The sequence below is a fragment of the Ovis aries genome, chromosome 13 (genome assembly GCF_016772045.2).
Source record: "Ovis aries strain OAR_USU_Benz2616 breed Rambouillet chromosome 13, ARS-UI_Ramb_v3.0, whole genome shotgun sequence".
Taxonomy (NCBI): Eukaryota; Metazoa; Chordata; class Mammalia; order Artiodactyla; family Bovidae; genus Ovis; species Ovis aries.
The window spans coordinates 12,014,022-12,040,181 of record NC_056066.1 but is presented as its reverse complement, the minus strand read 5'-3'; the positions used below and the strand labels follow the sequence as shown (position 1 = coordinate 12,040,181).

Genomic DNA, 26,160 nt, shown 5'->3' with positions numbered 1-26,160 from the left:
CTGCAATGCAGGAGACCCGGGTTCAGTCCCTGGATCGGGAAGATCCCCTGGAGAAGGCAGTGGCTTCCCACTCCAGTAGTCTCGCCTGGAGAATTCCATGGACAGAGTTGCTGCAAATGGCAAAATTTTGTTCTTTTTCACGGCTGAGTCGTATTCCATTGTATACACACCACATCTTCTTTATCCATTCATCAGGTGATGGATACTCAAGTCGCTTCTCTATCTTGGCAGTTGCAAATGGTACTGCTGTGAACTTTGGGGTGCATGTATCTTTTCAAATTAGTGTGAAAAGTGTATTTCTTGCTTCATGACTACTTTCTCGAGTAGGAATGAACTTTACTAATTTTCACTCACCTTCAGGGAGAGGGAGCAAAGAAGTGGGGCATCCTTCTCTTCATCCCTCTCTGGTTCTTTACTCTCAGGGAGACCATGCAAACACAGGGCAGCCCACAGCTCAGCACCCAGTGGGCCCCCTCTGCCTAGCTTCCCTCCGAGTGCCATTGCATGTGGGCCCTTTGACCACAAGTAAGGAGGGAGCCACTGCCAGGGCTGGGTTTAGAAAGCAGGATTTCCTGGCCCTCGCACTGGAAGTCTCAGTGCAGCCTGCCTGACAAGTGCGAGCTCCTCTCGTGGACGCAGAGCTCGGGTCCTTCGGCCTTTGTGATGTCCTGGCTTGACCTGGAGAATTCTGACACTGCTTCCCACACCTGCTAAGTGCATGCACGGACGAGGTCCCTGGGCGGGAGGAGGGCGGGGAAGACTGGACCCTCCTCTATTTATCCACCCCCATCTCATCCTCCTGCCTCAGTAGGAGACTGGGTATCTGTGTTTTTATTTTGTAATTTTTTAATGTTCATTTTTGGCTGCATTGGGTCTTTGTTGCTGCTTGGGCTACTCTTTAGTTGCTCAGGCTTCTGATCGCAATGGTCTCCCTTGTGGCCAAGCGCAGGCGGCAGGGTGAGTGGGCTGCAGGAGATGTGGCTCCCAGGCTTTAGAGCACAGGCTCAGTAGTTGTGGAGCACGGGCTCACTTGGTCTGAGGTATGCGGGATCTTCCTGGATCCAGGATTAAACCAATGTCTCCTGCATTGGCAGGCAGATTCCTTACCACTGAGCCACCAGGGAAGCGCCTGGTTTAGTTTATTTAAATATTTACTTAGCTGCACCAGGTCTTAATGGCAGCATTTGGGATCTAGTTCCCTGACCAGGGATGGAACCCAGGCTCCCTGCATTGGGAGCTCGGAGTCTTAGCTGCTGGACCACCAGGGATACCCCCTGGGGAATCTCTGTTTGCAGGCAGGGCATCTTTCCTGTGTTGGCTTCCAGAAGTGGAGGCTGTAGGTCTCCCCTCCCTACACCCCTCCAGACACTGATACAGGTGCCTCTGGGGGGGTCCAGCCCAGGATCGCAGGCATCACCTTGACAATGATGTCATACTCCCCTTCCTGTGGGTCCCACCTGGGCATATGTTGGTCACCAGCACCCGAATCGAAGTTAGACGTTGTTCAACTGCATTGCTTGCACTTGACCTAGACCTGATGTCTTTTGTGCCCTCTCAGGTCAATTCCTGAACCAGGAGGCCAGACTCATAGGGCTCAGCAAGCGCCCTACGCATCCTCCGGTTCCCGAGGCAGGAGAGAGGTCTGAGGCCGTCCTTGAGGTTAAAGGTCGCCAGGTCCCGGTGGTCTGGAAGCAGAGGAGGATCTACAATGGGGAGGAGCAGGTGGACTGCTGGTTTGCCCGGAACAACGCTGCCGGCCTGCTCGACGGGGAGTACCAGGGCTACCTGGCGGCCCATCCTTTTGACTCCGAGACCGCCTTCGGCCCGGGCCCCTCCCGGGGACTCTGACAGCAGCAGCCGCATGCAAGAGTGCGTGGCAGGGGACCGCGTGGTCTGGTTCTTGGCTGGTTCAGTCTGGTAGCCACCGCCCTGACCTCAGCCCTAGTGGTGGGGAGGTCTGCCATCTGCTTGAAAAGAGAGTGGGATCAGGACCTTGAAGGGAGGAGGGGATTTTTCCCCCTCTCCTCCCCCTCCCTCATCTCCAGCAGCAAAAGATGGTGGCACCAAGGGGCCAGTCACAGCTAAAAACAAGTCTCTGTCTTGTCCCAGCTGGCCTGTCCATCTCACCGCCGACCCTAAGGTGACTGATGAAGGAAGGTCGGGTCTGTTTTCTTTGTGGAAATGGCCAAGTTCAGGCACTCTGCTCTGCGCCTCATACTAATGCTTAGGGATCTCTCTTCCTAGCCTGGCTGTGTCCTCCAGACATGCGGCCAACCTCTGCCTCAGGGGAGCCTTTCCCTGGCCTCAGCCCCCCACCCTCACCCCCTGGTATTGCACACAGCATGCAGACTGGATCACTGTAAACCACTCGGCCTGGCTTTAGCGGAGGATTTTCTTCTGCCGTGATGTCTCGCCCTTGAAAATTTGTTTTCACTTTAAAAAAAAAATCAATTCAAAATAGAAACGCTGCATTCCAGATACCAACATTCTTCTAACAGGCTCTGTAAACCCCTTGTCTTTCGCTGGTGAGATTCTGTTTACTCCGGAAAGCTGATAATACACAGGGCGGCCCACGTGGGAGTATTTCACTGGCCTGTCTCGGAGCTGGAGTGCCGTCCAGCTGTACGATGAATCTTCCATTTGGCTCTTCCAGCCTGGTTCTGCTTCCAGCCTGGTTCACTCGAGGTCCCCAGGAGGTGCTGAGGCAGGCTCTTGCAGAACTGTGATGGGGAGGGATTGGATCAGCACAGAGCCGACCTACAGGGATCAAACTCTCAGCAGAAAGCATGGACAATGGGGCCCACATCCCAGACCCAGAGGCCGGAAGTCAGTATGAGCGAGAGGCTGGGGACAGATCTGATTCCGTCAGGACAGGTTACAGTCAGGGGTCGGGGGTGATATCAGAAGTCAGTGACGTCACCCTCCTTCTTGCGGGAGCTGTGAAGCCTGCTGCGTCATCAAGGCGATGGGGGGCGGGCAGTGGCCTCGGGACCTCTTTTCTTGCCCCCAGCTTGTGCTCCGCTTGGTCTTCTCTGGACCACAGAGGTCATCCTGTAAGTCTGACCCTCACAGCAGTCGGAGCGCACATGGACACAGAGGGCCCGAACAGCCAACAGTGGGGGAGGAAAGACTTGGGTCAGAGAAATGGAATATTTTAAGGGCAGACTGAATAGAATAAAGGCTTTTGTGCTGGTTTCATGGAGGTCCCGTCCAGGACGGAGTGACTCTAGAACTTCCATGCCATGTGGAAGCCGGAGCACTAGGAGAGAAATCAGAGTTAAGAAAATTGCTTATCATCTTGGCCCTCCCGTATGTGAGCAGCAAATTGACCTGCTGGTGTTTCTGTGGACCAGGCGACTGCAGGAGGTGAAGGTAGTGCCGGGACTGAGCCGGGGGCTGGGGGCTGGGGGCGGTGGTCGGTTCTGTCTGAGTCTCCGTGCCTCTCCACTCTGGGAACCCAACAGACCAGAGCTGGCAGCTATGTTATTTTTGACTCAACTCAGATGCCTATTGTGCCCGTGGTGTGAGCGCACCAGTCCAGGCTGCTGACAGCTGAGTCCATATTTCAGAGGGAGAGGAGGAGCGGTAGGCAGGCCAGCAGGGGCCTGGGCAGGCTCTGCAGGGTCCTTCCTGTTCCGTAGACCTCGGCCCCAGCTGGGCAGACGACCCTGTGGCCGTGGGGTTGTGTTCCAGGCTGTGTGTTCCAGGCGTGGCCCCAGCTGCAGACAAGACGAGAAGCTATTCCTACAGGACTAGCTACTTCCCTTACTCTCCTATTCAAGGGGGGAAAAAAAATCCATTTTGTAAAAGTATGAGGTTGAACTTTCATTTTAACGTTTTTACTTAAGACACATCCCACTTTTCTTTCTCCTTCTCTTCCATTGTATATCTTTTTTTTTTTTTTTTTTTTTTGCAAAAGTATGTACCAGGACATTTTCTGTTTCAGCCAGAGACTATGAGATTTGTGGGCCCCAAACTTCACACCAAAGTCATACTTCAGGTTTTTTTTTTTAAACTTGATTGAAAAATTGTTATATTTTCTGTTGGTCACGTGTGTGGTGAAGAGCAAGATCTTTTCAAATAAACGTTAAGTCCCCTGTATACAAACGAGTTCCATTCTGAGAGCGCATTTGTAAGTCCAGTTTGTTCAGCAGCCCAGGTGACTCCAACAAAGTTAGCCCAGGTACCCAACTAACACAGTCGGCTGTATGGGACTGTACTGTAATAGATTTATAATGCTTTTCATGCAAATAATGCATTAAAAAAAAACAAAAAATAAAGCAACTATACTCCAATAAAATTAATTTTAAAAATAATTTTTTAAGAAATGAGACATGTTTAATCTTGTAGTATAGTACCTTGAAAAGCACAGTAGTACAGCTGGCATACAGAAGCACATATAAATCTTTGAAAGCACACAAGCTCACATCTTGAAGGTCTGTATGTAGAGGACTTACTGTAAATGCAGTGGCAAGGAGGGATTCTGTTCTGGGGGGTACATGGAGGCAGGGGCAGGTGGACGATTTCCCCTACATCGTATGAGACCTAGAGCAGGGCCGGGCTGAGTCTCCAGAATCCATTCATTAGCTTTGACACAATGTCGTCATCTGGACAATCATTTATTTTCCTTGAGTATTTAAAAATAAGGTGGGGTCAGGGATACTCAATGAGCAGTTCAATGAGCTTGAGAAGTCCGTTGCGATAATGAGGGTTTACACCTCAAGTTACGACATCACTAATGTCGACAAGTCCTAACTGTTGCTAGGCTGGGCTCTAGAAAGTCTCCACCCCTGGGTTCCTAATCCCCTCCCTCGTCTAAAACAGAGAGGCATCTCCATGTGTTCTCTTTAAGGGTCTCCAGATGTAGTTTCACATTCCCTGAATAAAATGGACTGAAGTTCTGTCCTCATACTAGATGCTTTATCTTCTGTTTGCCTTTTCGCTGGTTTACTAGTTTAGGATGCAGGGCATATGTGTTGGGAGGACAACCCTTCCTGAACCTCCATCACCCTGGGGAGCGTGGTGCTGGTCTCTGGAAAGGGAGAGATATCACCTCTGTTTCTATCAGATGAAACATTAGATCTTTAGTTGAATCATGTGTCCCCTCAGGTGGACTAGGGACAGGTTTCATTTTCTTTACATTTATATCTTGGCTGTGCTGAATGCTGTGACCTCCAAATTCATGTGCTGAAGCCTAAATCAAACCCCTAAGGTGATGGCGCTAGGAGGTGGGACCCTGGGGAAGGGATGAGAGTGTGAGGATGGGGCCCTTGTGATGCAATTGGTGGTTGGTGGTTTAGTCACTCAGTCGAGCCCGACTCTTGTGATCCCATAGACTGTAGCCCACCAGGCTCCCCCTGTCCATGGGATTCTGCAGCCAAGGATACTGGAGTGGGTTGCCATTTCCTTCTCCAGGGGATCTTCCTCACCAAGGGATCGAACCTGAGTCTCCTGCATTGCAGACAGATTTTTCACCAGAGCCACCAGGGAAGCCCTTTGTGATGGGATTAGTGCCCTTCTAAGAAGAGACATGAGATGATTTTTCTATTCTCCACCCTGTGAGCACTAGAAGGAACACCTTCTAAAATCGAGAATTGGGCTCTCATCAGACACCAAGTCAGCTGGCACCTTAATCTTGGATTTCCCAGCCTCCAAAATTGGGAGAAATAAACATCAGTTGTAGAAGCCACATTGTCTATGGCATTTTTTTTTAAAGATGTATTTGTTTGTTTTGGCTATGCATGTTCCTCATTGCTGCGAGCAGGCTTTCTCTAGTTGTGGCAAGCGGGTTCTCCCTTCACAGTGGTGTGCAGGCTTCTCGCCGTGGTGGTTTCCCTTGTTGCAGAGCACAGGGTCTGGGGTGTGTGGGCTTCAGAAGCTGCAGCTTGAGAGCTCTAGAGCCCAGGCTCAGAAGTTGTGGTGCACAGGCTTAGTTGCTCCGAGGCATGTGGGATCTCCCCAGATCAGGGATCGGACCTGTGTCATCTGCATCGCAGGTGGATCTTCCACCACTAGGGAAGCCCCTATGGTATTCTTGATAGAGCAACCTGAGCTGACTGAGCCGCTGACTCTTTTAAGATGCGAATTCCTTTTCTTCCCTTCAAGCTACCCCGAATGTATACAAACAATGTTATTACTAAATCCACAGGACTCTTGGAACCATTCATGCATGATCCAACTAAAGTAAACAGCAAAAAAAAGAATAACACAGCTCAGCAAACACTTAGAATTGTGACTTTAAATATTTATTCTGTTCAGTTTAAAATAACAAGTAGGGCACGAGCTAGTTCACCTTCAAGAAGCATTTTCCCTCCACAAAAAATTTGTAAAAGCATAACATCTGAAAACAAACAACACCCTGGTGTATTTGTTTTGAGGGGAAATGACGAGAGAGAATAAAACGTGTTGATTCTAACTACACTGTTTGTAGCATTTCTGAATTCCATAGAAATATATGTACATCGAGCAAGTGACTTGACACTGGAAGAATCATGTGGAAACGGCAAATTGCTATATGGAACAGCCAATATACATCAGCCATCTCTGACCTTTTATAAAGCAGTCAGATTCATAGAGAAGTGCCTTAAGCGCCAGTCCCTTACCTTCCAGGGGTGAGGGCATCCCAACCCTTCTATCGCCTTCTTCTTGGGTCATTCGCCTGCCCAAACTGCCCATCACCTTGCTCAGGACTTCTTCCACTGGCTCAGGGCATTTGTCGATGGTGGTTCTGGCATTTCTACCTCCAGTTCCTGCGGTCCTGCCAGATCCTGCTTCGAGGTTGGATTCTGAACCAGAACCAGAGCAGACCTACAGAAGGAATGAGACATCGCTGGGAGGCTGTGCTAAAAGAAAACAGGCCAACTCCGTATCCCAAGGGGATGAAATCAGCCTCTCCCGGCTTTGGCTTCGGCTTTGCCTCTAATGAAGGGGCTGAACAAGGTAATGTGCTCAGATCCCATGATCTTTATTTTCTGATGGCATGGAAATCCTACCAGAGAACTCTGCAGAGGCCTAGCTGTGAAGGGAGGAAGGAGGTGGGGAAAACATTCCAAAGATGGAGTGTATTTAGCTGCAAGGAAGAAGTGTATATTCAGAGGCTCCCACAGGAAATATCTTTTCTGTAATGTTAAGCAGCTGGGGACAGCTTATGACTTGAAGTCATCTTCGTGCTCCGTTCAGTTTCAGTCAGTTTTGACCGGTGCCCTGTAGATTCGGGGGTCACTGAGACCCCACGGTGGTTGATGCTGGGCGGGCCTGCAGACTCCTCTCTCCCTGCGCCCTGGCTGGGTCTGTCTCCAGCCCTGCATCCTTCACTTGTGACCCCAGGTATGGATGCACCGGGAAATCACAGAGTTCTGCCGTAGGTCCCTTCAACCAGCCGGGTTCCTGCTGGCCTTTAGCAAAACTTAATCTGTTTTCCTTGAAGTGTATCGGCCTCCATGGCACCTGTGTTCTGCTTCAACTTTCTAGACTACCTCACTCCACAGCTCTCCACAGAAATTCGCCTCCTTTTACACCGAAGACACTGGCGCGGGAGCTGCCTCCGTTATTACTGTGTCTCATCACGTCTCCGTCTCCATCTCCTTCTTCTGGGCTCCATTCTTCTCGCTCTCCACGCACTTGTCTCATTGATTCCTTGTCTTTCTAGATACCCTTCCAGAAGTCTCCTCCAGTGCTCATCGCTGGCCAGGCTCCACGGGGCTTCCTGCTGGTCTTTTATTTCACTGTCAAGCTTGTGTTAGTGGTCGGTGTTTGAACCCTCTTTTATTAAGATTTCTTTTTTTACAGGGATCATTTTTAAAGTCTTTATTTAATTTGTTACAATATTCTGTTTTGTGTTTTGGTTTTTCGGCCACGGGGCGTGTGGGATCTTAGCCCTCCGACCAGGGATCCGACCTGCACCCCCTTGTGCTGGAAGACGAGGTCTTAACCACTGGACCACCAGGAAGTCCTGAACCCCCGTTTTTTCACCTTCTAGCCTGTTGCTTAAGTCATCAAATTTAGCTTCTGTCTTCACCACATTCATTACACCTTGTCTTAGCTTCTGATGTCCAGTTCCTGTGATGGGTGTCTCCAGCCTCCACCACGTGACCATGCCGACCTCGTCCTCTTTTTAAAAATGTTGGATCCCATTGTTTCTCTCAGCTGATTAGAATTTCTTCCTAGTCTCCTTTGCTACTTGTCTTTCCTCCTACAACCTGTGGATGTTCCCCAAGGTTGTACTGGTCCTTTAAAATTTTTTTTTCTTCTTTTTTGGCCAAGCCATGTGGCTTTCCCTGACTGGTGGCCCTGCAGTAGACGTGCGGAGTCCTAACCCCAGGACCACCAGGCAAGTCCCCATACTGGTCCTTTATAGTCTCCGCTCCCCCCTCCACAGTCTCACTTCTTGGTCTCAGCATCTGACTCAGCGTGGACTTGAGAACACTTCCCTTCTGTTATTCTGGCATCAGCTCAAACTCAGGAGTAAAAACAAACTTTCCATGTTCAAAGTGGTTGGTCGTTGAGTCACTAAGTCGTATCTGACTGTTTTCAACCTGATGGACTGTAGCCCACCAGGCCCCTCTGTCCATGGGATTTCCCAGGCAAGAATACTGGAGTGGGTTGCCATTTCCTCCTCCAAGGGAGCTTCCCAACCCAGGGATCGAACCCACATCTCCTGCATTGCAGGCAGATTCTTTATCAACTGGGCCATCAGGGAAGCCATATTCAAAGTGTCTGTATATATATTAGAGAGATTTGAGATTTGGGAGGAAAGGAAGAAGTTTTGGCACAATATTTTAAAATTTTGATTGTTGCAAATAAAGGTGGAAATGTCTATGTGTGTGCATGTGTGTGTGTGTGTGTGCGTGTGTGTGTTTGTGTGTTTGGTACATTTCCTAGACCAATTCAACATTTATTTTTATTGACACAGAGTTCTTTCTGAAAATTCTCTGTTAATCATATTATTTTTTCAAAACAACAGCTGTGTTTGTGTAAGTGAAGACTCCATGTCCTGATTGCTCGCTGGGAATGTCTACTTATAAAAAAATGAAAATCGCAGGTCCTAAGTTTATCAATGCATCAATTAAGTCACTTCATTGTAGCGCAAGTACGAAATGCATCCTAAATGTGTGTGGTTTTTTGAAATGAATACACTTTGTTTGAAATGTATGGGGCGATGTAGAAAATACAGCATTGCAGATAACTTGAGTGTGGATAAATGTCTGTATGGTAGACACACACTGCTCCATCTGGGACATTTCCTGCCCAAAGTCTTCTCAGGCGCTAGGATCCTTCCTCCTGAAGATAACACAACCCGTCTACCTGTTATGGAATGCTATAAAGAAACAAACTTCCCAGGGGAAAGCAGAAACAGTATGTCTGAAGGCTTAGCTCCAACCTGAAGTGTATTTACTTTTGAAAAAGGCTGGATTCTAGGAATATCCTAGAAACTAAATGTTCTCCTAAGTTCTTCCTAAATTGGAAGTAACTATTTATCCTTTTGATCTCGTCATTGGCCTGGCCTGGAAAACTGAATAAGACTTTAAGACCTTGTGATGAAAATATAGGATAAAATTGTGTATATTATTGAAAGACAATAACACTTTAAATTATTCCTGCAAATTTCCCAGAAGAGAAAATGCTTCAAAGCAAGTCCATTTACTTATTCATTCACTGGACTCATGGAAGTGGGCGCTAACCATATGGAGGGGATAGAGGGCCTTCCCTAGCCTGCCCTAGAGATAACTTTGTGTGTAATTAGTTACAAACACCTTAAAAGATTCAGGGAAAAAACGTGGGTGGGAAGGGGTTTTAAAAAGAAGATCCCTGGGTAGAAGAGGTGCTGGTATTTGATCTGGGTTGTACAGAACAGGTGAGGAAAGAAGGGGGAAACATCTAGGAGTATTATATACAATAACATTCATAATGAAAACATTATAAAGGCAAGGAAGTAAATTGTGTAAAGGAACTAAAATTTCAGGGAGATGGCCTGACCAGCCCTCATCACAGAGCTAATATCTGGGCTTAGCCTGGATGCAGGAACTCTGCTCTTCTCATGATCCTGAGATGCTCTGGACCAATCAGGAGCAGCTTCCACAGACAGCCAGGATGCTGGACCACAGGGGCAGGATCCCACCTGTGTGTATCAGCTGAGCATCACAGGGCAAGAAGTAAGGCTGGGGAAGGGGGGTTGTTTTACACGTCTCTGAATGCACTGGTTTCGAGATTGCTCTTTCTCTCTAAAAGCCGGTGTCCCTTTCATGGAATGTTGGACTGCTTTTTGCCCCCAGTCTGGGCTTGAAGTGGGCCAGGAATTCTATGGGCTGGAGATACAGGGTTGCTCCAAGTTCATCTTTCTCTCTGTTTTTTAGAAACGACATCTTAGAAAACATCTCACAGTCAAGTAGCTCCCTGAAACAAACTGCCCTCTGTGGGAAGGACATAGACACACCGCTGGGGAGTTGGGGCAGGGAGAGCCCTCTGGAGAAGGGGATCCCACCCCACCCCCCAGGCGCTTAAATTCACAGAAATGGAGACAGGACTCAAGTGTACATCCGGTGGCTGTTAAATGTCACTCGTCTTCCTTGGGAGAGGCGCAGACAATGCGGCCCTTGACTTGATTATCGAGCCTCTGGCCGCACCTGGCCGAGAGAGATGCAGGCTGAGGCGGTGGAAGCACGGAGCCTCCCTTTTCTCTGTCAGACACTCAGCAGCGTGCCCACGGAGGCGCTAAGGGAGGCTGACAGGCAGAGGAAGAAACCAAAGAGCCGACACAGACTCAGATCAGGGTCTGGGGGCTGGAGAAGCGGACTGTGGGAGCTGCTCTGCTGGAGTATCCCCCTGGCCCGGAGGTCAAAGACCTGGGAAGGAAGTCTCCAGGGTCCCTGCCCAGCCTCACGTGCACATCCTTCATCGGGCGGATCACGTGGGCCATGCACAATTGGATGCGGCTCTCCCCAGGTCCTGCTGGCAAGCGCTGGCTTCTCTTTCCACCCCGCCCCCTCTTGCTTCCCTGCCCTTTGCCTGCCCCCACCCACCCCACCCCACGGCCTGAGACCCATGAGGGCGTTTAGGTCCTATCACCACTGCCTGATCTGCTTGCCCGTGCCCATCGCCACCCACAGCTGTTTCTGCTCCAGGCACCTCCGTCCTACAGTCCAGAGGACGAGTCAGTGGGGAAAGGCTGGAGAAGCATGGCTGCGACTTGCCACTCATTAGAGAACCAAAGACATCTTGACAGGTCACAACAGCTGGATTTTTCTTTCATTTTACTTTTATGAATTTATTTCATGTATTCACAGAAATTCAAAGTTGCATGTACAGGATGTTACCGCTTTCTAATAACAATAAACACAAAGATACTAAGAAATGGCTATCTTTTCTTTAGATACTACTAGACGAAGAGTCGGACACGACTAAGCGACTTCACTTTCACTTTTCACTTTCATGCACTGGAGAAGGAAATGGCAAGCCACTCCAGTGTTCTTGCCTGGAGAATCCCAGGGATGGGAGAGCCTGCTGGGCTGCCGTCTCTGGGGTCACACAGAGTCAGACACGACTGAAGCGACTTAGTGGCAGCAGCAACAGCAGCAGCAGCAGCAGCAGCAGCAGCAGACGACGACGACCATCAGAGGACTTCCAGTGGCTTGAGATTTTGCCTTTCAGTGCAGGGGGTAAGGGTTCAATCCCTGATCAGGAAGCTAAGATCCCACATGCCTCGAGGCCAAAACACCAAAACATGAAACAAGCAATATTGTAAGAAATTCAATAAAGACTTTTAAAATGGTCCACATCGGGGTGGGGGGGGCAAAGACCTAAAAAAAGAAAACAGCCACCAAGGGCATATTAATTAATACCTCAGTTTATAGCTGTTTTAATAAAATGAGCAATGTATTATGTCATGTATATTCACATAGAAAGCTATCTAACATACATGCAATTAAAAACCAGCATCTTCATGTTTAACATCTTTGGAGTCAAGGGCACTTCTGAGCACGTGATCAAATAGGAAAGCTAAAATATGAAATCTGTTTCCCTCCCCCTCTCCAAAAAAAAAAAAAAGCGCACTTCTAGGTTAACGTTTTACTAAAGCTCTTCAAAGCAGAAGACCACTTGCAGTCATGTTCAAGTGTTAAACTCCAGTCAAGCCTGAGTGCCTGGTGCTCTGATTTCACCCTGATTCATCCAGGACAGGTCCTTAAATGACCCTCCCTACCCTACCCTGGTCTGCTCCCAACTGCCGGTCCCTTTGAGGGAGCAGTGCCTAATTCTAGAGAAAAAAAAAGTACCAAATATAACTACTGATGCTCAAAGGAAATAATACAAGTTTTGAATCACAAAATCCAGTTTTTATATTATGAAAACTCTTTCACTGTTCTGGTTAACAGCAGTTACTGTTTATTAGTCGGAGCTGATACTGAGCCAAGATGCGCCAGGATGACAAAGCCCTGCTGCTGGGGGCACTGAAGCGACTGATAAGTAATGGATATCAAGGATTTTGAATGTCAGATTGTACTAGCAGACCCTTTTGTTGTACTCTCTTTCCCCTACAATGTTAAGTTGTTCAGCCGCTAAGTCATCCCCGACTCCTTGCCACCCCATGAACTGCAGCACGCCAAGCTTCCCTGTCCTTCACTACCTCCCAGAGTTTGCTCAGACTCATGTCCACTGAGTCACTGATGCCATCCAACCATCTCATCCTCTGTTGCCCCCTTCTCCTCTTGCCTTCAATCTTTCCCAGCATCAGGGCCTTTTCCAATGAGCTGGATCTTCGCATCAGGTGGCCCAACTATTGGAGCTTCAGCTTCAGCATCAGTCCTTCCAGTGAATATTCAGGGTTGATTTCCTTTAGGACGGACTGGTTTGATCCCCTTGCTGTCCAAGGGTCCATTACAATGTCATAACTGACTAAAAATAAATTGAATAAATAAACATATCAAAGGGAAAAAAAAACAAAAACAAAGAAAAATACTTAGAATTGTTGTGTTTTCCCACCAGCTCTGCAACCCCTTTTCTCCGTGGGACTTTCACATTTAGACTAAAGGTTCCCAAGCCCTCTCTGCAAGGTCAAGAGAGGGGAGCCTGTTCTTTCTTGCTTCTGGGGTCACGGTGGAAGCTGAGACCCGCCGACCCGCCCTTGGCCACAGAGTCTGGGAGGCCCGGCGGCGTTCTCACCCCCCGGCAGGAGCCAGGCTGGGCTCCCCTCGGCCCGACGGCTCAGGTTTCCGATGAACGGACTGCAGAAAGGCGAGAAGAGCCGTGAGCAGGTCCCGCAGAGCCGGGGTCCCCGCGCGGGAGGTCCCGGGGGCCGCTGCTGTGGAAAGAATGAGGCTTATTATGCGCGGAGGCGAGGGGGCGGCGAGGTGTCCAGTGGAGCAAACGGTTGAAACCCAAGTCGCGCGGATGCTGGCAGCGCGGCGCCTGCTGTGAGACAGTCAGATGAACCCTGATAAACCCCGGGCACTTTCCCCACCCCCGCCTGCTCCCCGCCTGGCCCGGAAACTTCAGCATCACACGGAGAGCAGAGGGCGGGGAGGGGTGGGCGAGGTGGGCTGCTGGGGGTCCAGGGAGGGGCCTTCTGGATTTCCAGAGGGGCAGCGAGAGGCTGACTGTGCTCAGGCCAGGCTGCTCAGCTTTGGCCTGATGACAAATGGGGTCTGCGGGGCGGATGGGAGTGGGGGGAGAGTGCATGGCCAGGAGGGACCCCGCTGGGCTCCCAGCAGGGGCTCAGTGAAGACGGAGGGAGAGCAGAGGGCCAGAGTCCAGAAGGGCTGCACTGGAACCACAGTGGGTGACTAGAGGCTGGAAGGGAGGCCAGTGAGAAGCCCGCCTAAGAAACACCCCAGGGTTCTCTTTCTAAGCCTGGAGATGGGGCGGCCTCCCTGCTGGGTAAAACCGGTACTTGTGTGCTTGATCCCCAAATCTTCAGTATCTATGCGCAACAAGGTGACTGTACCTAATACCACTGAATTATACATTTAAAAATGGGCAAACGTAGAAGAACTACCAAGTTATCCAGAGATCCCACTTCTGGGTTTGTAGAGGTGAGTGGATAAAGAAAATATGGTACTTTCTCTCTCTGTCTCTCTCTCTCTCTCTCTCTCACACACACACACACACACACACACACAGTATTATTCTTCTGTCCTGAACAAGAAGGAAATCTTGTATTTGCAACAACAACATGGTCAAACCTGGAGAGCTAAGTGAAATGAGCCAGGCAAAGAAAGACAAATACTGCATGGGATCATTTACATGTGGAATTGAAAAAAAAAAGCTTTCATAGAAACAGAAAGTAGAAAAGTGGTTGCCAGGGACAGGGGTGGCTGGGGGCCGGAGGCAGAGAATTGGGAAAGTTTGGTAAAGGTACAAATTTTCAGCTATAAGATGAATAAAGTCTGGGGATCCAATGTGTAAAATGGTGACTATAGTTGATAACATTGTATCATATTGAAATTTGCTGAAAAGTAAAATTTGTGCTAAAAAGTGATCAAAACAGAGACTTGAAGAGATATTAGTACTCTAAAGCATTATTTACAATTAGCCAGAGCTGGAAGCCACCCGAGTGTTCATTGATGGATAAATGGATGAGCAAAATGTGGCCCGCCCATTTCCTAGAATAAGATTCAGCCTTTGAAAAGGACATCCCAACACTGGCTGCAACTCGGATGAACCTTGAGGGCCTTAGTGAAAGTGAAAGTGAAGTGGCTCAGTCATGTCCGACTCTTTGTGACCCCATGAACTGTAGCCCGCCAGGCTCCTCTGTCCATGGGATTCTCCAGGCAAGAATACTGGAGTGGGTTACCATTTCCTTCTCCAGGGGATCTTCCCAACCCAGGGATCGAACCCAGGTCTCCCGAATTGGAGGCAGATGCTTTAACCTCTGAGCCACCTAGGCCAAGTGAAATAAAACAGCCAGAAGACAAATACTATAGAGTCCACCTATATGAAAATAAAATCATACGAAGAGAAAGTAGCTTGGTGGTTACCAGGGTCTGGGAAAGGGGAAGAGGGGAAGGAGACTGCTGTTTAATCGTCCAGAGTGTCCTAATGCGTACAGAAAGCCCTGGAGATAGGCACCACAACAATGTACATGCATTCAACGCTGCGGAACTACGCACTTAAGGGTGATTAAGGTGGCCAATTGCATGTCGTGTGTTTTTTAATAGGCTAGGCTTAGAGCAATTTTAGGTTCACAGCCAAGTGGAGAGAAGGTTCAGGGATTCCCCACAGACTTGCTACCGCCTGTACCATCGCCTCCCCCACAATCAGCGCCCCCACCAGCGCGGGACACTTGTTACAACCGCTGACTCCTCACCAATATATCGTCACCCAAAGTGCTGTGTGGTTTTTGCTGCAATTAAAAAAAAAAAACGTGAGCGCAACATTGATAGAAAAACCTGACAAATTGCCCAATGAGAGAACTATAGACAAAACATTTGTAGACACAGATGTAAAACTTTTCAGTAACGTTGGCTGAGAGACTCTAACTACTTTAAAAGGATAATATATAAATTAATGGTAAATGTTATGTTCTCTGTACTTTACCACAATTAAAAAAAAAAAAAAAAAACTGCCTTGAGTGGGTTACTTTCCAACCTGAAGAACAAAACCCTGTGGGGCTCCAAAGTGAAGAGGGGAGGCCGGCTGGGCATCAAGGCCAGGCCACAACTGTGGGAAGTCCCACGGGCGCCAGGACGCACTGGATCCCGGTCAGCGGCACAGCCGGCTGGGGACGGGGTGAGGCCCGGGGGCTCACAGGCTCCTAGATATCTGTGACTCGGGGTTTAGCTCGGCCAATCACTGGCGAATACCTGCAGGTGAAAGGGTAGCCCAGGTCCCTCAGGACGGGGCCTTGGGTACCAACAAGAGAGTTGGGTACCAACGAAAAGATTCTTGAGAAGAAGGAAGCAAAGAGAAAAAGCACAAATGGAATACAGAGGCCAAAATATGTTAGTTTTAATTATCAAAATCAATGCCTAGCTTCTCTGTAGGGTGGGATAGGGTTAACTGATCCCTCTCTCTTCCCGCCTTTCTTCCTTCCTTCTTCTGTCTCCTCTTCTCCTCCTGCTATTCACCACATGTATCCTTTATATCTGCTCCCATGTTTCTTCATGTCACAAAAGTGTTTATACATTAGCCATACAGCATATATATAAATTCAATATATACACACAGATATTTAATTTCTTATCTGAAGACATGCTCAGGTTGACACACTCCAGGGATCATGTGACTGATCACAGGATGGACTGTGTTGATGCAAGGCCGGCGCTGTGTCCATCACCTCCTTTTCCCATCTACACACCCAGGACACCTACTGGCCTCTCTCACGGCAAGAAGATAAATCCTAAAGACAGAAACCTTTTTAAAATGACCAGAATTTATTGTAATTCAAAGTAATCAAAATGGACCACTGTTCATACCATTGCTTCAACAATTTTACATCATTTTTTTTTTTCAGAGAAAGAGGAAGGTACTAGGTTGAGGTGGGTTTGTGAGATGAGTACTAGAACACTCCAAAATTACTTCTGAAATTATTGCAAGGGACATCCCTGGTGGTCCAGTGGTTAAGATCTGAGCTTCCAATGCAGAGGGCACAAGTTCGATTCCTAGTCAAGGAACTAAGATCCTACATGCTGCATGATATGGCTTATAAACAAACTAAAATAAATGCAAATATATTCAGCTTTCTAGTCTTTTATTAAAGCTGCCAACTGTCGAGAAGGACTTTGCTTCGCTTGTGGGTAGCTGGCAATAGATAATGCGTGTAAAAGTGCTTTGTTCTTCGGGAGACATTGCATTAACCTCCTCACTGGAAGAGCGTTGAAAGGAACACTCCATAAAACAAGTTCTCCAAGAGGCGGAGTGGGATGGGAGAGAGATTTGAGAGGACATGGTGCAAAATGCCCCTCTGTGCTCCCGTTGGCCTTCGGGCTGGAAGTCCTCCATTTTCAATCACAAACAAGGCACAGCTATTATCTGATTGCAAAATAATACACATTCACTGTTAAAAAAAAAAAAAGAGAGAGAGAACACCTTGGAAAATAAGACCACAAAGGATCCATTTCTTTTTGATTCTAAAAATCTTTTTGGGGTCCTTTAAGGGGAAAATGCTTTCAAAAGAGATTTTTCCCCAGGAGTTTATCTAGAAGGAATGAAACACCTCTTCTGACAGTTTAGGTACTCCATGCCAGTAAAAAACAGAAAGTGTATTCTCTAAAGTAAGATTTGGGCTCTTTAGCCAGAATTGAGAAAAAGGATTGGGTCTCCATAGTCCTGTATTATTGCATTTTTTTGGTTGTGACAAAGTGTGGGAGGGATCCTGTCCCTCTCCTATGAATGTCTCTCTGACCCTCAAGAAAGACGAGGTGACAATTTGAGAAGAGCAATCAGCGAGCACCAAAAGACCTGATCCTTCAGGGCTGTAACTGACCACATGGCCTCAGGAAGATCCACAAAGATCCTCTAAAGTTTCCTCCTGTGTAAAATGGAGATCTTAGTGACTGCCTCCCAGTGGTTAGGAAGAGTCAAGGAGCTGATGCACAGAGAGAATCTGGGGCTGTAGGTGGCATGTACTAAATATTCAAAAAGGATGGTTACATATCCAATAAATAGCCAAGCACCTGGATTTTTCTACAAAGCAACCCCCCTTGAAATTATGATGCTGAAGTTCCAATATTTTGGCCACCTGATGCAAAGCCCCAACTCATCGGAAAAGACCCTGATTCTGGGAAATATTGAGGGTGGGAGGACAAGGGGACGACAGAGGATGAGACGGTTAGAATATCATCACTGACTCAATAAACATGAATCTGAGCAAACTCTGGGAGACAGGGAAGGACATGGGAGCCTGGCATGCCGCAGTTCATGGGGTTGCAAAGAGTCAGACACAACTTAGCGACTGAACAATGACAACAAAGTTAGAATACCGGTTCTGAACTAGTTTTTCTAAATAAGACAACAAAGACTTGGGTTTACCCAAGAAGTGGCCTTAGGATGGTTAGGACTTCTCTGTAGCTCAAATGGTAAAAAATCTGCCTGCAATTCAGGAGACCAGAGTTCAGTCTCTAGGTCGGGAAGATCCTCTGGTGAAGGGAATGGCAATCCACTCCAGTATTCTTGCCTGGAGAATCCCATGGACAGAGGAGCCTGGTGGGCTACAGTTCATGGGGTCGCAAAGAGTTGGGCACGACTGAGCGACTAACACACACGTAAGGAGTGGCCAGCTCTCTCCTAAGTGGTTTACTTGGCTTCTGATGCCATGAGCCTGCCTGGTTGCCGTGAGACTCTCGGGTTTGGCAGGGTGTGCGGGAAATCTCATCATGTCTCTGTCTTTCTGCTCTGCTGGGAGTGAAAAGTGGGCAGTGTCCTGGACTGTATGGCAGAGAGTTCGAAGGTGCCTCTCTAAGGATGCGCATGAATAGTGCACTCCCGCCCTGAATTGTAGGGCAGACACTGTATCCCCACACATTGTTCAAGAGGCGGCTCCTGCCAGCGGGAGAGCACAAGACTGCGGTAACAGGCCTGAGCTGACCCTTTGTCTCCTAATCGGCGGCTGAAACCAATCCCGTCTGACGCTGTAATTGACAAGAGTGGAATGGATAGGACCCCTGCCACCCGTGCTGAACTTGCCCCTGACCTCACCCTTTCTATCGTGTAAGCAACGACACTGAGCCCCGATCTCGGTTTTGTTCTTATGGTGGTGGTGATTTAGTCGCTGAGTCGTGTCTGATTCTTTTGAGACCCCCATGGACTGTAGCCTGCCAGGCTCCCCTGTCCATGAGATTTCCCAGGTAAGAATATTGGAGTGGGATTCTTTACCCCTGAGCCACCAGGGAAGCCTCTGTTCTTATAGTTGTAATGCCTCCATGAAACCCCTGCTTATTTCTCATATGCAGCCCTGAGACTTCCTGATTTTGTTGTATGGTGTCTTTGTCAGCTCTGGCCATCATTACAAACTACAGCAGACTAAGAGGCTTAACCAGCAGGCACTTATTTCTCTCAGTTCTGGAGGCTGGGACTCCCAGATGGAGATGCTGGCCGATTTGGACCCTAGGGAACACCCACTTCCTGGCTTGCAGACTGCCGCCTCCTTGCTGTGTCTTCAAATGAAGGAGAGAGAGCGAGAGAGAGCTCTCTAGGGCGTTAATCCAATTAAATCAAGTCTCCAGCCTCATGACATTAAATCCTTCTTTACTTCAAAGGCTGGAGGCGAGGGCTTCAGCATTGGAAATCTGTGCAGACACAATTCAGTCCATTGCGTTTCGTTATTACTTAGTCTCTACATTCCTAGATCCATGCCATTCATGGAAAAGGTAACCAGACAACATTCTAGGCAACTAACCATGGGAAGAAAGTCTTCAGGAAAGAATGAGGAAGCTTGGGTTCCTGTCTTGTGCACCAAAACTAGAAAACCTTTAGGCAGGTCTTAGACACAGGGTCCACTAGATTTCCTTAATCTTGGATGGAGACCACTAGTGCAGCAATTAATGTTTTAAGAGTTCTTCAAGCTGGCAACACTATTAAGGTTTGACCCTGTTTGTTAAGAGGGATGCGTACATGCTCAGTCATATCTGACTCTTTACAACCCCATGGACTGTAGCCCGCCAGTCTCCTTTGTCCATGGAACTTCCCAGGCAAGAATATTGGAGTGGGTTGCCATTTCCTACTCCAGGGATCTTCCCAACCCAGGGATCAAACCCACATCTTTTTCGTCTCTTGCATTGGACTGTAGCACTGAGTCACCTGGGGGCGGAATGTACCTTATGAAGTGGTCAGGACTCTAAGCAAGCCTTGGTCAAGAGCCATCAAGCTGACCTGGCTTTTCCCGCAGAGCTGTGAACTTAGCTTGGGCAGCTGCTGAACACTGGGGACCCACTTGTGCTTCTCCTCACTATTAGGAAACATAAAGGAAAACCGTTATTAGCATATGGTTGACAATTATACGGGCTTCCCTGGTAGCTCAGATGGTAAAGAGTCAGCCTGGTATGCAGGAGACCCCGGTTTGATTCCTGGGTTGGGAAGATCCCCTGGAGGAGGGCATGGCAACCCACTCCAGTGTTCTTGCCTGGAGAATCCCCATGGACAAGGGAGCCCGGCAGGCTACAGTTCACGGGGTCACAAAGAGTCGAACATGAGTGAGCACGTAAACACAATTATATAGGGCAAAGGGAGGAGGGATACTGTGGGGACAGTTGATTGAAATCAACTCTCAATTTTTCAAGGCAGTGGAGATCACAGAGCTAAGTCATGAATCTGTAAAATCCTCCCAGCCTCAAGGGGACTCTGCTGAGGTTTATTTTCTGCCCAGTAAGTGTTTGGCCAAAGCTGCTTTAAGATGCAAGCAGAGGGCCAGGTTCTGTTCCCCTGGAGGACCAGAGAAATGGCTCAGGTGTGAGAGGCAGGTTGGATAACTGTCATCAGTGCTTGAAGAGCCTAGAGTCGGCCAGACCAAAACCTGACCCTGGCCCCTGACCTCGCCACTCCTGTGAACAGCACCCCACAGGACTGCCAGGAATGTCCCCCGAATTCTTACCTTGGTCCAGCCCAGGAAGAGTAGAACCAGGCTGGTGGCCACCTGCTCAAACACCATGGTCTGCAAGCCTCGCTCGGATAGAGTCACCTGAAGGACAGGATGAGCCCAACGGGAGCCACTAATACCCACACAGGGGACATCCGCGGGAATCACACTGGGCAGGCTGTTCAGCGAAACTTTTGGTGAGTCCTAAGGCGATGGCACCCTACTCCAGTACTCTTGCCTGGAAAATCCCATGGATGGAGGAGCCTGGTGGGCTGCAGTCCATAGGGTCACGAAGAGTCAGACATGACTGAGTGACTTCCCTTTCACTTTTCACTTTCATGCATTGGAGAAGGCAATGGCAACCCACTCCAGTGTTCTTGCCTGGAGAATCCCAGGGATGGGGGAGCCTGGTGGGCTGCAGTCCATGGGGTTGCGAAGAGTCAGACACGACTGAGCGACTTCACTTTCACTTTTCACTTTCATGCATTGGAGAAGGCAATGGCAACCCACTCCAGTGTTCTTGCCTGGAGAATCCCAGGGACGGGGGAGCCTGGTGGGCTGCTGTCTATGGGGTCGCACAGAGTCAGACACGACTGAAGCGACTTAGCAGCAGCAGCAGCAAGTTCGACTTTTTCTTTTTTAAATTGGAGTACAGTTGCTTTACAATATTGTGTTAGTTTCTGCTGTTCAGTGAAGTGAATTAGCTACTGATATATGTGTACATATATTCCCTATATCTGCCCTCTCTTTTGGGTGTCCTTCCGATGGAGATCGCCACAAAGTGTTGAGGAGAGTTCCCTGTACTATACCGCATGTTCTCATTAGTTATCTGTTTTCTGCATAGTGTCTGTAGCGTCATATCCCTTTGCCTTTTCATAGTGTTTAAGGCATTCGCAAGGCAAGAATACTGAAATGGTTTGCCAATCCCTTCTCCAGTGGACCACATTTTGTCAAAAGACTGAAGGCTGAAGAATTGATGCTTTTGAACTGTGGTGCTGGAGAAGACTCTTGAGAGTCCCTTGGACTGCAAGGAGATCCAACCAGTCCATCCTAAAGGAGATCAGTCCTGGGTGTTCATTGGAAGGACTGATGCTGAAGCTGAAGCTCTAATACTTTGGTCACCTGATGCGAAGAGCTGACTCACTGGACAAGACCCTGATGCTGGGAAAGATTGAAGGCAGGAGGAGAAGGGGATGACAGAGGATGAGATGGCTGGATGGCATCACCGAGTCAATGGACATGAGTTTGGGTGGACTCCGGGAGTTGGTGATGGACAGGGAGGCCTGGCGTGCTGCGGTTCATGGGGTCTCGAAGAGTCGGACACGACTGAGCGACTGAACGACATCCAGTATGTGTCAGTCCCAGTCTCCCAGTTCGTCCCACCCTCCCCTGTTGTTGTCCATTCGTTTGCTCTCCGTGTCTCTATTTCTGCTTTGCAGATAGGTTCATCTATACCATTTTTTTAGTTTCCATATGTATGCATTGATATACGAATTTGTTTCTGTCTTCCTGACTTCCTTCATTCTGCATGACAGTGTCTAAGTCCATCCACGTCTCTGCAGATGCCTGAGCCACCACTGCTTCTGAGCTTTGGAAATGTAATGGCCACTGGCACCTGGTGTCCAGCACCGATGCTCCCCCTTCTACAGTCAGCAGACCATAGTGCAGCAGGAACAATACCTTCCCACTGACCCAGAAAGTCAGGAGGCCCAAACCGCCGTGACATTGCGTTCTATTTTCCCAAATGCGCTGGTTTGGCTGGGATTACTTTCTGTTGTCCTCGATGTTAGAATACTACAACAGGGCGACACACCAGGGACCTCCTTCTCACCATTGCTGTTGCAGGTCCCCAGAATCTGAGGCAGGTGGCTTCCTAGTAGCTGCCACAGCTCTGCACACACCCGTCTGTTTCCTGCGGAACTGAGTCCCGCATGACATCGGGTTTTGTTCTCATGGAGTACACGGCACAGTGACTGGTACACGGGAGGTGATTAATACACATGGATTGCGTGAAAGAACACAGAGGGACTGTGGGTAAGACTGACTTTAAATCTGATCATTTTCCTTTCCATCACTGTGTTTCTCTACTAGTGGAAAGAAGCCAGAGCCTGCATGCGTTTGCTTTTTCTTGGCTCCTTTCTTTCCCCCTGCCTCCAGTTTCCCTCCGCATCATCTTCCAATCTGATCTGCACATAATCATGAATGCATTCTACCATCATTTCCCAGATGGACACATGCCACGATTCTTTTAGGTCTTATACACATAAAGCAATAATGCAGTGTTGAAGGGTGAGAAAGTTATTCCCCATCCAATTCTCTTCCAATCTTTTTGATTCTGACAATCAAAAAGAGAAGGAACTAGATCACATTACTCTGCCATTAACACCTCTGAGATATCCATGTTAACAAAGAAATCACAGGCAACCATCACAAGGAAAACCAACAGCAGGCAATAATATCCTTCTATAACTGAAAAAGTTCTGTTGACAAACGCAGAAGACTAATCTGTTTTCAATATTGATGTTCTTCGCAAAGTAAGTCCATAAAGTTTTCTGAGTCAACTTAAGGGAAAATATTAAGTAAATCATTGTAAAGACAGTACCAGTTTATGGCAAGAAAAACAGGACGGTGGTATATGGTATGAGCATGACTTAAGTTTGGAAACCAGATAACCAGGTATCTCATCCTTCCTCTTGCTGCCTTTCTGCACATCCGCTCCTGGTGTGCCTTTCAGGGATTGCTCAGCCATTTCAGAAAAGGTTAGGATACCAGTGGGAAGGTCTACGCAGAGGTAGGCCTCACTCAGATGAATGGTTTCCCCATCAATACATGATTTCTGCCCAGCATCTTGTATCCATGAGGCCAGCCTGTGGACCACAGTGAAAAATTCAACCCCTCTTTAGTTTTCCCTGGGGCTCGCTCATTTTGCAGCAAAACGCGTGAGCCAGGCTCAGCTTTGTAGAATCTCATTCATCAGAATCACTTTAAGGCTAACAAGCTGGCCCCTCTGCCAGGGCCCCATGTGGGCAGATCAGATGTCTAGGGGCTGGCGATGCCAGCGAGATCGACGGAGGAACATGTGGTGACTAAAGGTCTCAGGAAAGAACCAGGGGTTTCCATTATCCTTGGCTTTCGGGGTAATGCAATCTGAAAATCAATTCTCATTAAAAACAAGTGATACTAAGACCTCTGACAGGTTACATCTTAAGTGATAATTAAAAGCATATTTCCTGACGCTTAGCTGCGATGAAATGCATCCCTATTTATGTCACAGAGGGGGTCTCAGGCTAAGGCCCTGTGGACAGTCACTCACTGCCCCAGGAAGCCTCACAGTTCCTGGAGTGTCATTCATTATTTTAATCTGATTTTCTTTGCTTAAGTGAAATGGAATCTGGCACTGGAACTTTCTCTCCAGTTTCACCAACAATCCTTAAAAAGCAATTGAGATCGTGCTAAACCAAGGAAGGAAGACTTATTTTGCACAAATAAAGTCTTTAGTGCAACGAGTGGATGGACTTTATGAATTACCAACAGCACTCTGCTAAGCTTTATTCTTGTTGTTCAGTTGCTAAGTCAAGACTGGCTCTTTGCAACCCCATGGACACCAGGCTTTCCTGTCCTTCACCATCTCCCAGAGCTTGCTCAAACTCGTGTCCATTGAGTCGGTGATGCCATCCAACCATCTCATTTTCTGTCGCCCCCTTCTCCTCTTGCCTTCAGCTATTCCCAGCATCAGGGTCTTTTCCAAAGGGCTGGCTCTTCTCATCAGATGGTCAAAGTATTGGAGCTTCAGCTTCAGCATCAGGCCTTCCAGTGAATATTCAGAGTTGATTTCCTTTAAGCTTTATAAACCTTCCTCAATTAATAAAAGGCGACATGGCGACTGAAACGCAAAACTCTTTATTTGTGGGATCTCAGCATCGAAGACCCTGAAGTGAGCAGTGGTGTGACAGGGGGCTCAGACTTTCAGGCAAGTAGGAGAATATTTACTGCTGATAATAGTTACTGACTTGGCCCTTTTGGTATCAAGATACTGAGTTTTATCTCAAAAACTTGTGAAAAATGGGAATGTTTACAATCTATTTCTTCTGAACTGGATTTGCAGGTTATCAAAACATATCGTGAAGCCACGGGAATAAGCCACCATGTCAAAAGAACAAAAATATGTCCATCATACGTGGCTGCAAAGCAAGGGACTTCCTGGCAGTCCCACGGTTAAGACTGTGCCTTCCGATGCAGGAGGTGCAGGCTTGTTCCCTGGTCAGGGACCTATAAGATCACATGTGCCTCACAGCCAAAACACCGAAACATACAGCAGGAGCAGTATGGCAGCAAATTCACTAAAGACTTTAGAAAAGGGTCCACATTAACAAAGTGTCTTAAGCAGAACCACAGTGAGAGACTATCTCACACCTATTGGAATGGCTATTATCAAAACCACCACCACCACCACAAAAAGCAAGTGTTGGCAGGGGTGTGGGGATTTGGAACCTTCACACACAGTGGGAATGCAGGATGGTATAGCCTCTACGGAAAACAGTATGGAGGCTCCTCAAAAACAGCCTGAGAAGGGGGTGCCTGTCCCTGGTGGCTCAGATGGTAAAGAATCCACAGGCAATGCGGGAGACCTGGGTTTGATCCCTGGGTCGGGAAGATCCCCTGGAGGAGGGCATGGCAACCCACTCCAGTATTCTGGCCTGGAGAATCCCACGGACAGAGGAGCCTGGTGCCCTGCAGTCCATGAGGTCACAAAGAGTCGGACAGGACTGAGCGACTAAGCGCAGCCAGTGACAGCCGCGGTGGAAGTGGCCGCAGGGTGACCTGTCTTCACAGACGCCCCTTGGTCTGCTGAGTCACCAGCAGGAGGACCCCTCTCAGCCCAAGCCCATGTTGTTTCTGGTTTTGAGCAAACGCATTTAGTGAGTGTTGTTGCCTGGAGACTTGCTACTCCGATAAAACTGGTGATTTAAGTAAGATCTGAGCCCACATGCAAATTCCAAGCTGCCTCACCATGCTCCAGTTACGACAGGAGGAATCCTCTTTTCAGTGACATAGACAAGCCCCAGATGGCGGTGTTTTGCCATTGCCAAGAAATAGAAAGCTCTCCTTAAACTTGAGTTTGGATTACATTCCCTTATACCTCCCTGTGTAAAATAGATAGCTAGTGGGACAGCTGGGTGCCCTGTGATGACCCAGAGAGGTGGGATGGGGTGGGTGGGGGGGAGGCTCAAGCCGCAGGGGATATATGTATACAGATAGCTGATTCCTGTTGCTGTACAGCAGACGTTAACACGACACTGTAAAGCAATTATCCTCCAATTAAGCAAATAGAAATGGTAATAAAATTAAAGAACAAACTATGTACCTGAAATCCTTTTTGTTCTTTTGTAGAAAAGCCTAAACCTTTGAGCTGCGGAAGTTAGCCGTTGCCTGCCCTCTGGCCATCAACTCCCTGCCTGCTTCTCATTTCTTCTTTTCTCACCCTGCTCTCTGCAGCTGCCTGGATCTCCTGGACACGCAAACCCTGCACCTGAGACACTCAGCCCTCCCCACAAAGAAAAGGAAAGAAGGGAGAGAGTCAATGCATTCAATACCTTCCGTTCAACCCCGTGTCTTCCTCCATGATCTTCCCCTTTCGATCCTGAGCCTGTGCTTCT

The 26,160-nt window shown here is 48.3% G+C and overlaps 1 protein-coding gene and 1 long non-coding RNA gene across 3 annotated transcripts in view; one reads left to right on the top strand and one right to left on the bottom strand.

The window, feature by feature from the left end:
- The window catches only part of ITIH5 (inter-alpha-trypsin inhibitor heavy chain 5), an 85,777-nt gene extending 79,362 nt beyond the window's left edge, over window positions 1–6,415 (top strand). Inside the window, exon 14 of the mRNA XM_004014177.6 lies at window positions 1,559–6,415. Within this exon, the coding sequence (XP_004014226.3) occupies window positions 1,559–1,848 (290 nt within the window). The 3' untranslated portion in view covers window positions 1,849–6,415. The remainder of the gene's footprint in view (window positions 1–1,558) is intronic.
- On the bottom strand, window positions 3,957–26,160 carry LOC114117549 (uncharacterized). Of its 2 annotated transcripts, XR_003591168.3 has the most exons (3): window positions 20,519–26,160; window positions 19,746–19,876; window positions 3,957–16,987 (listed from the first exon to the last, which is right to left on the bottom strand). It is a non-coding gene; the product is annotated as an uncharacterized LOC114117549 (long non-coding RNA). The 2 variants fall into 2 exon arrangements; XR_009595900.1 differs by having other exon boundaries at window positions 3,957–19,876.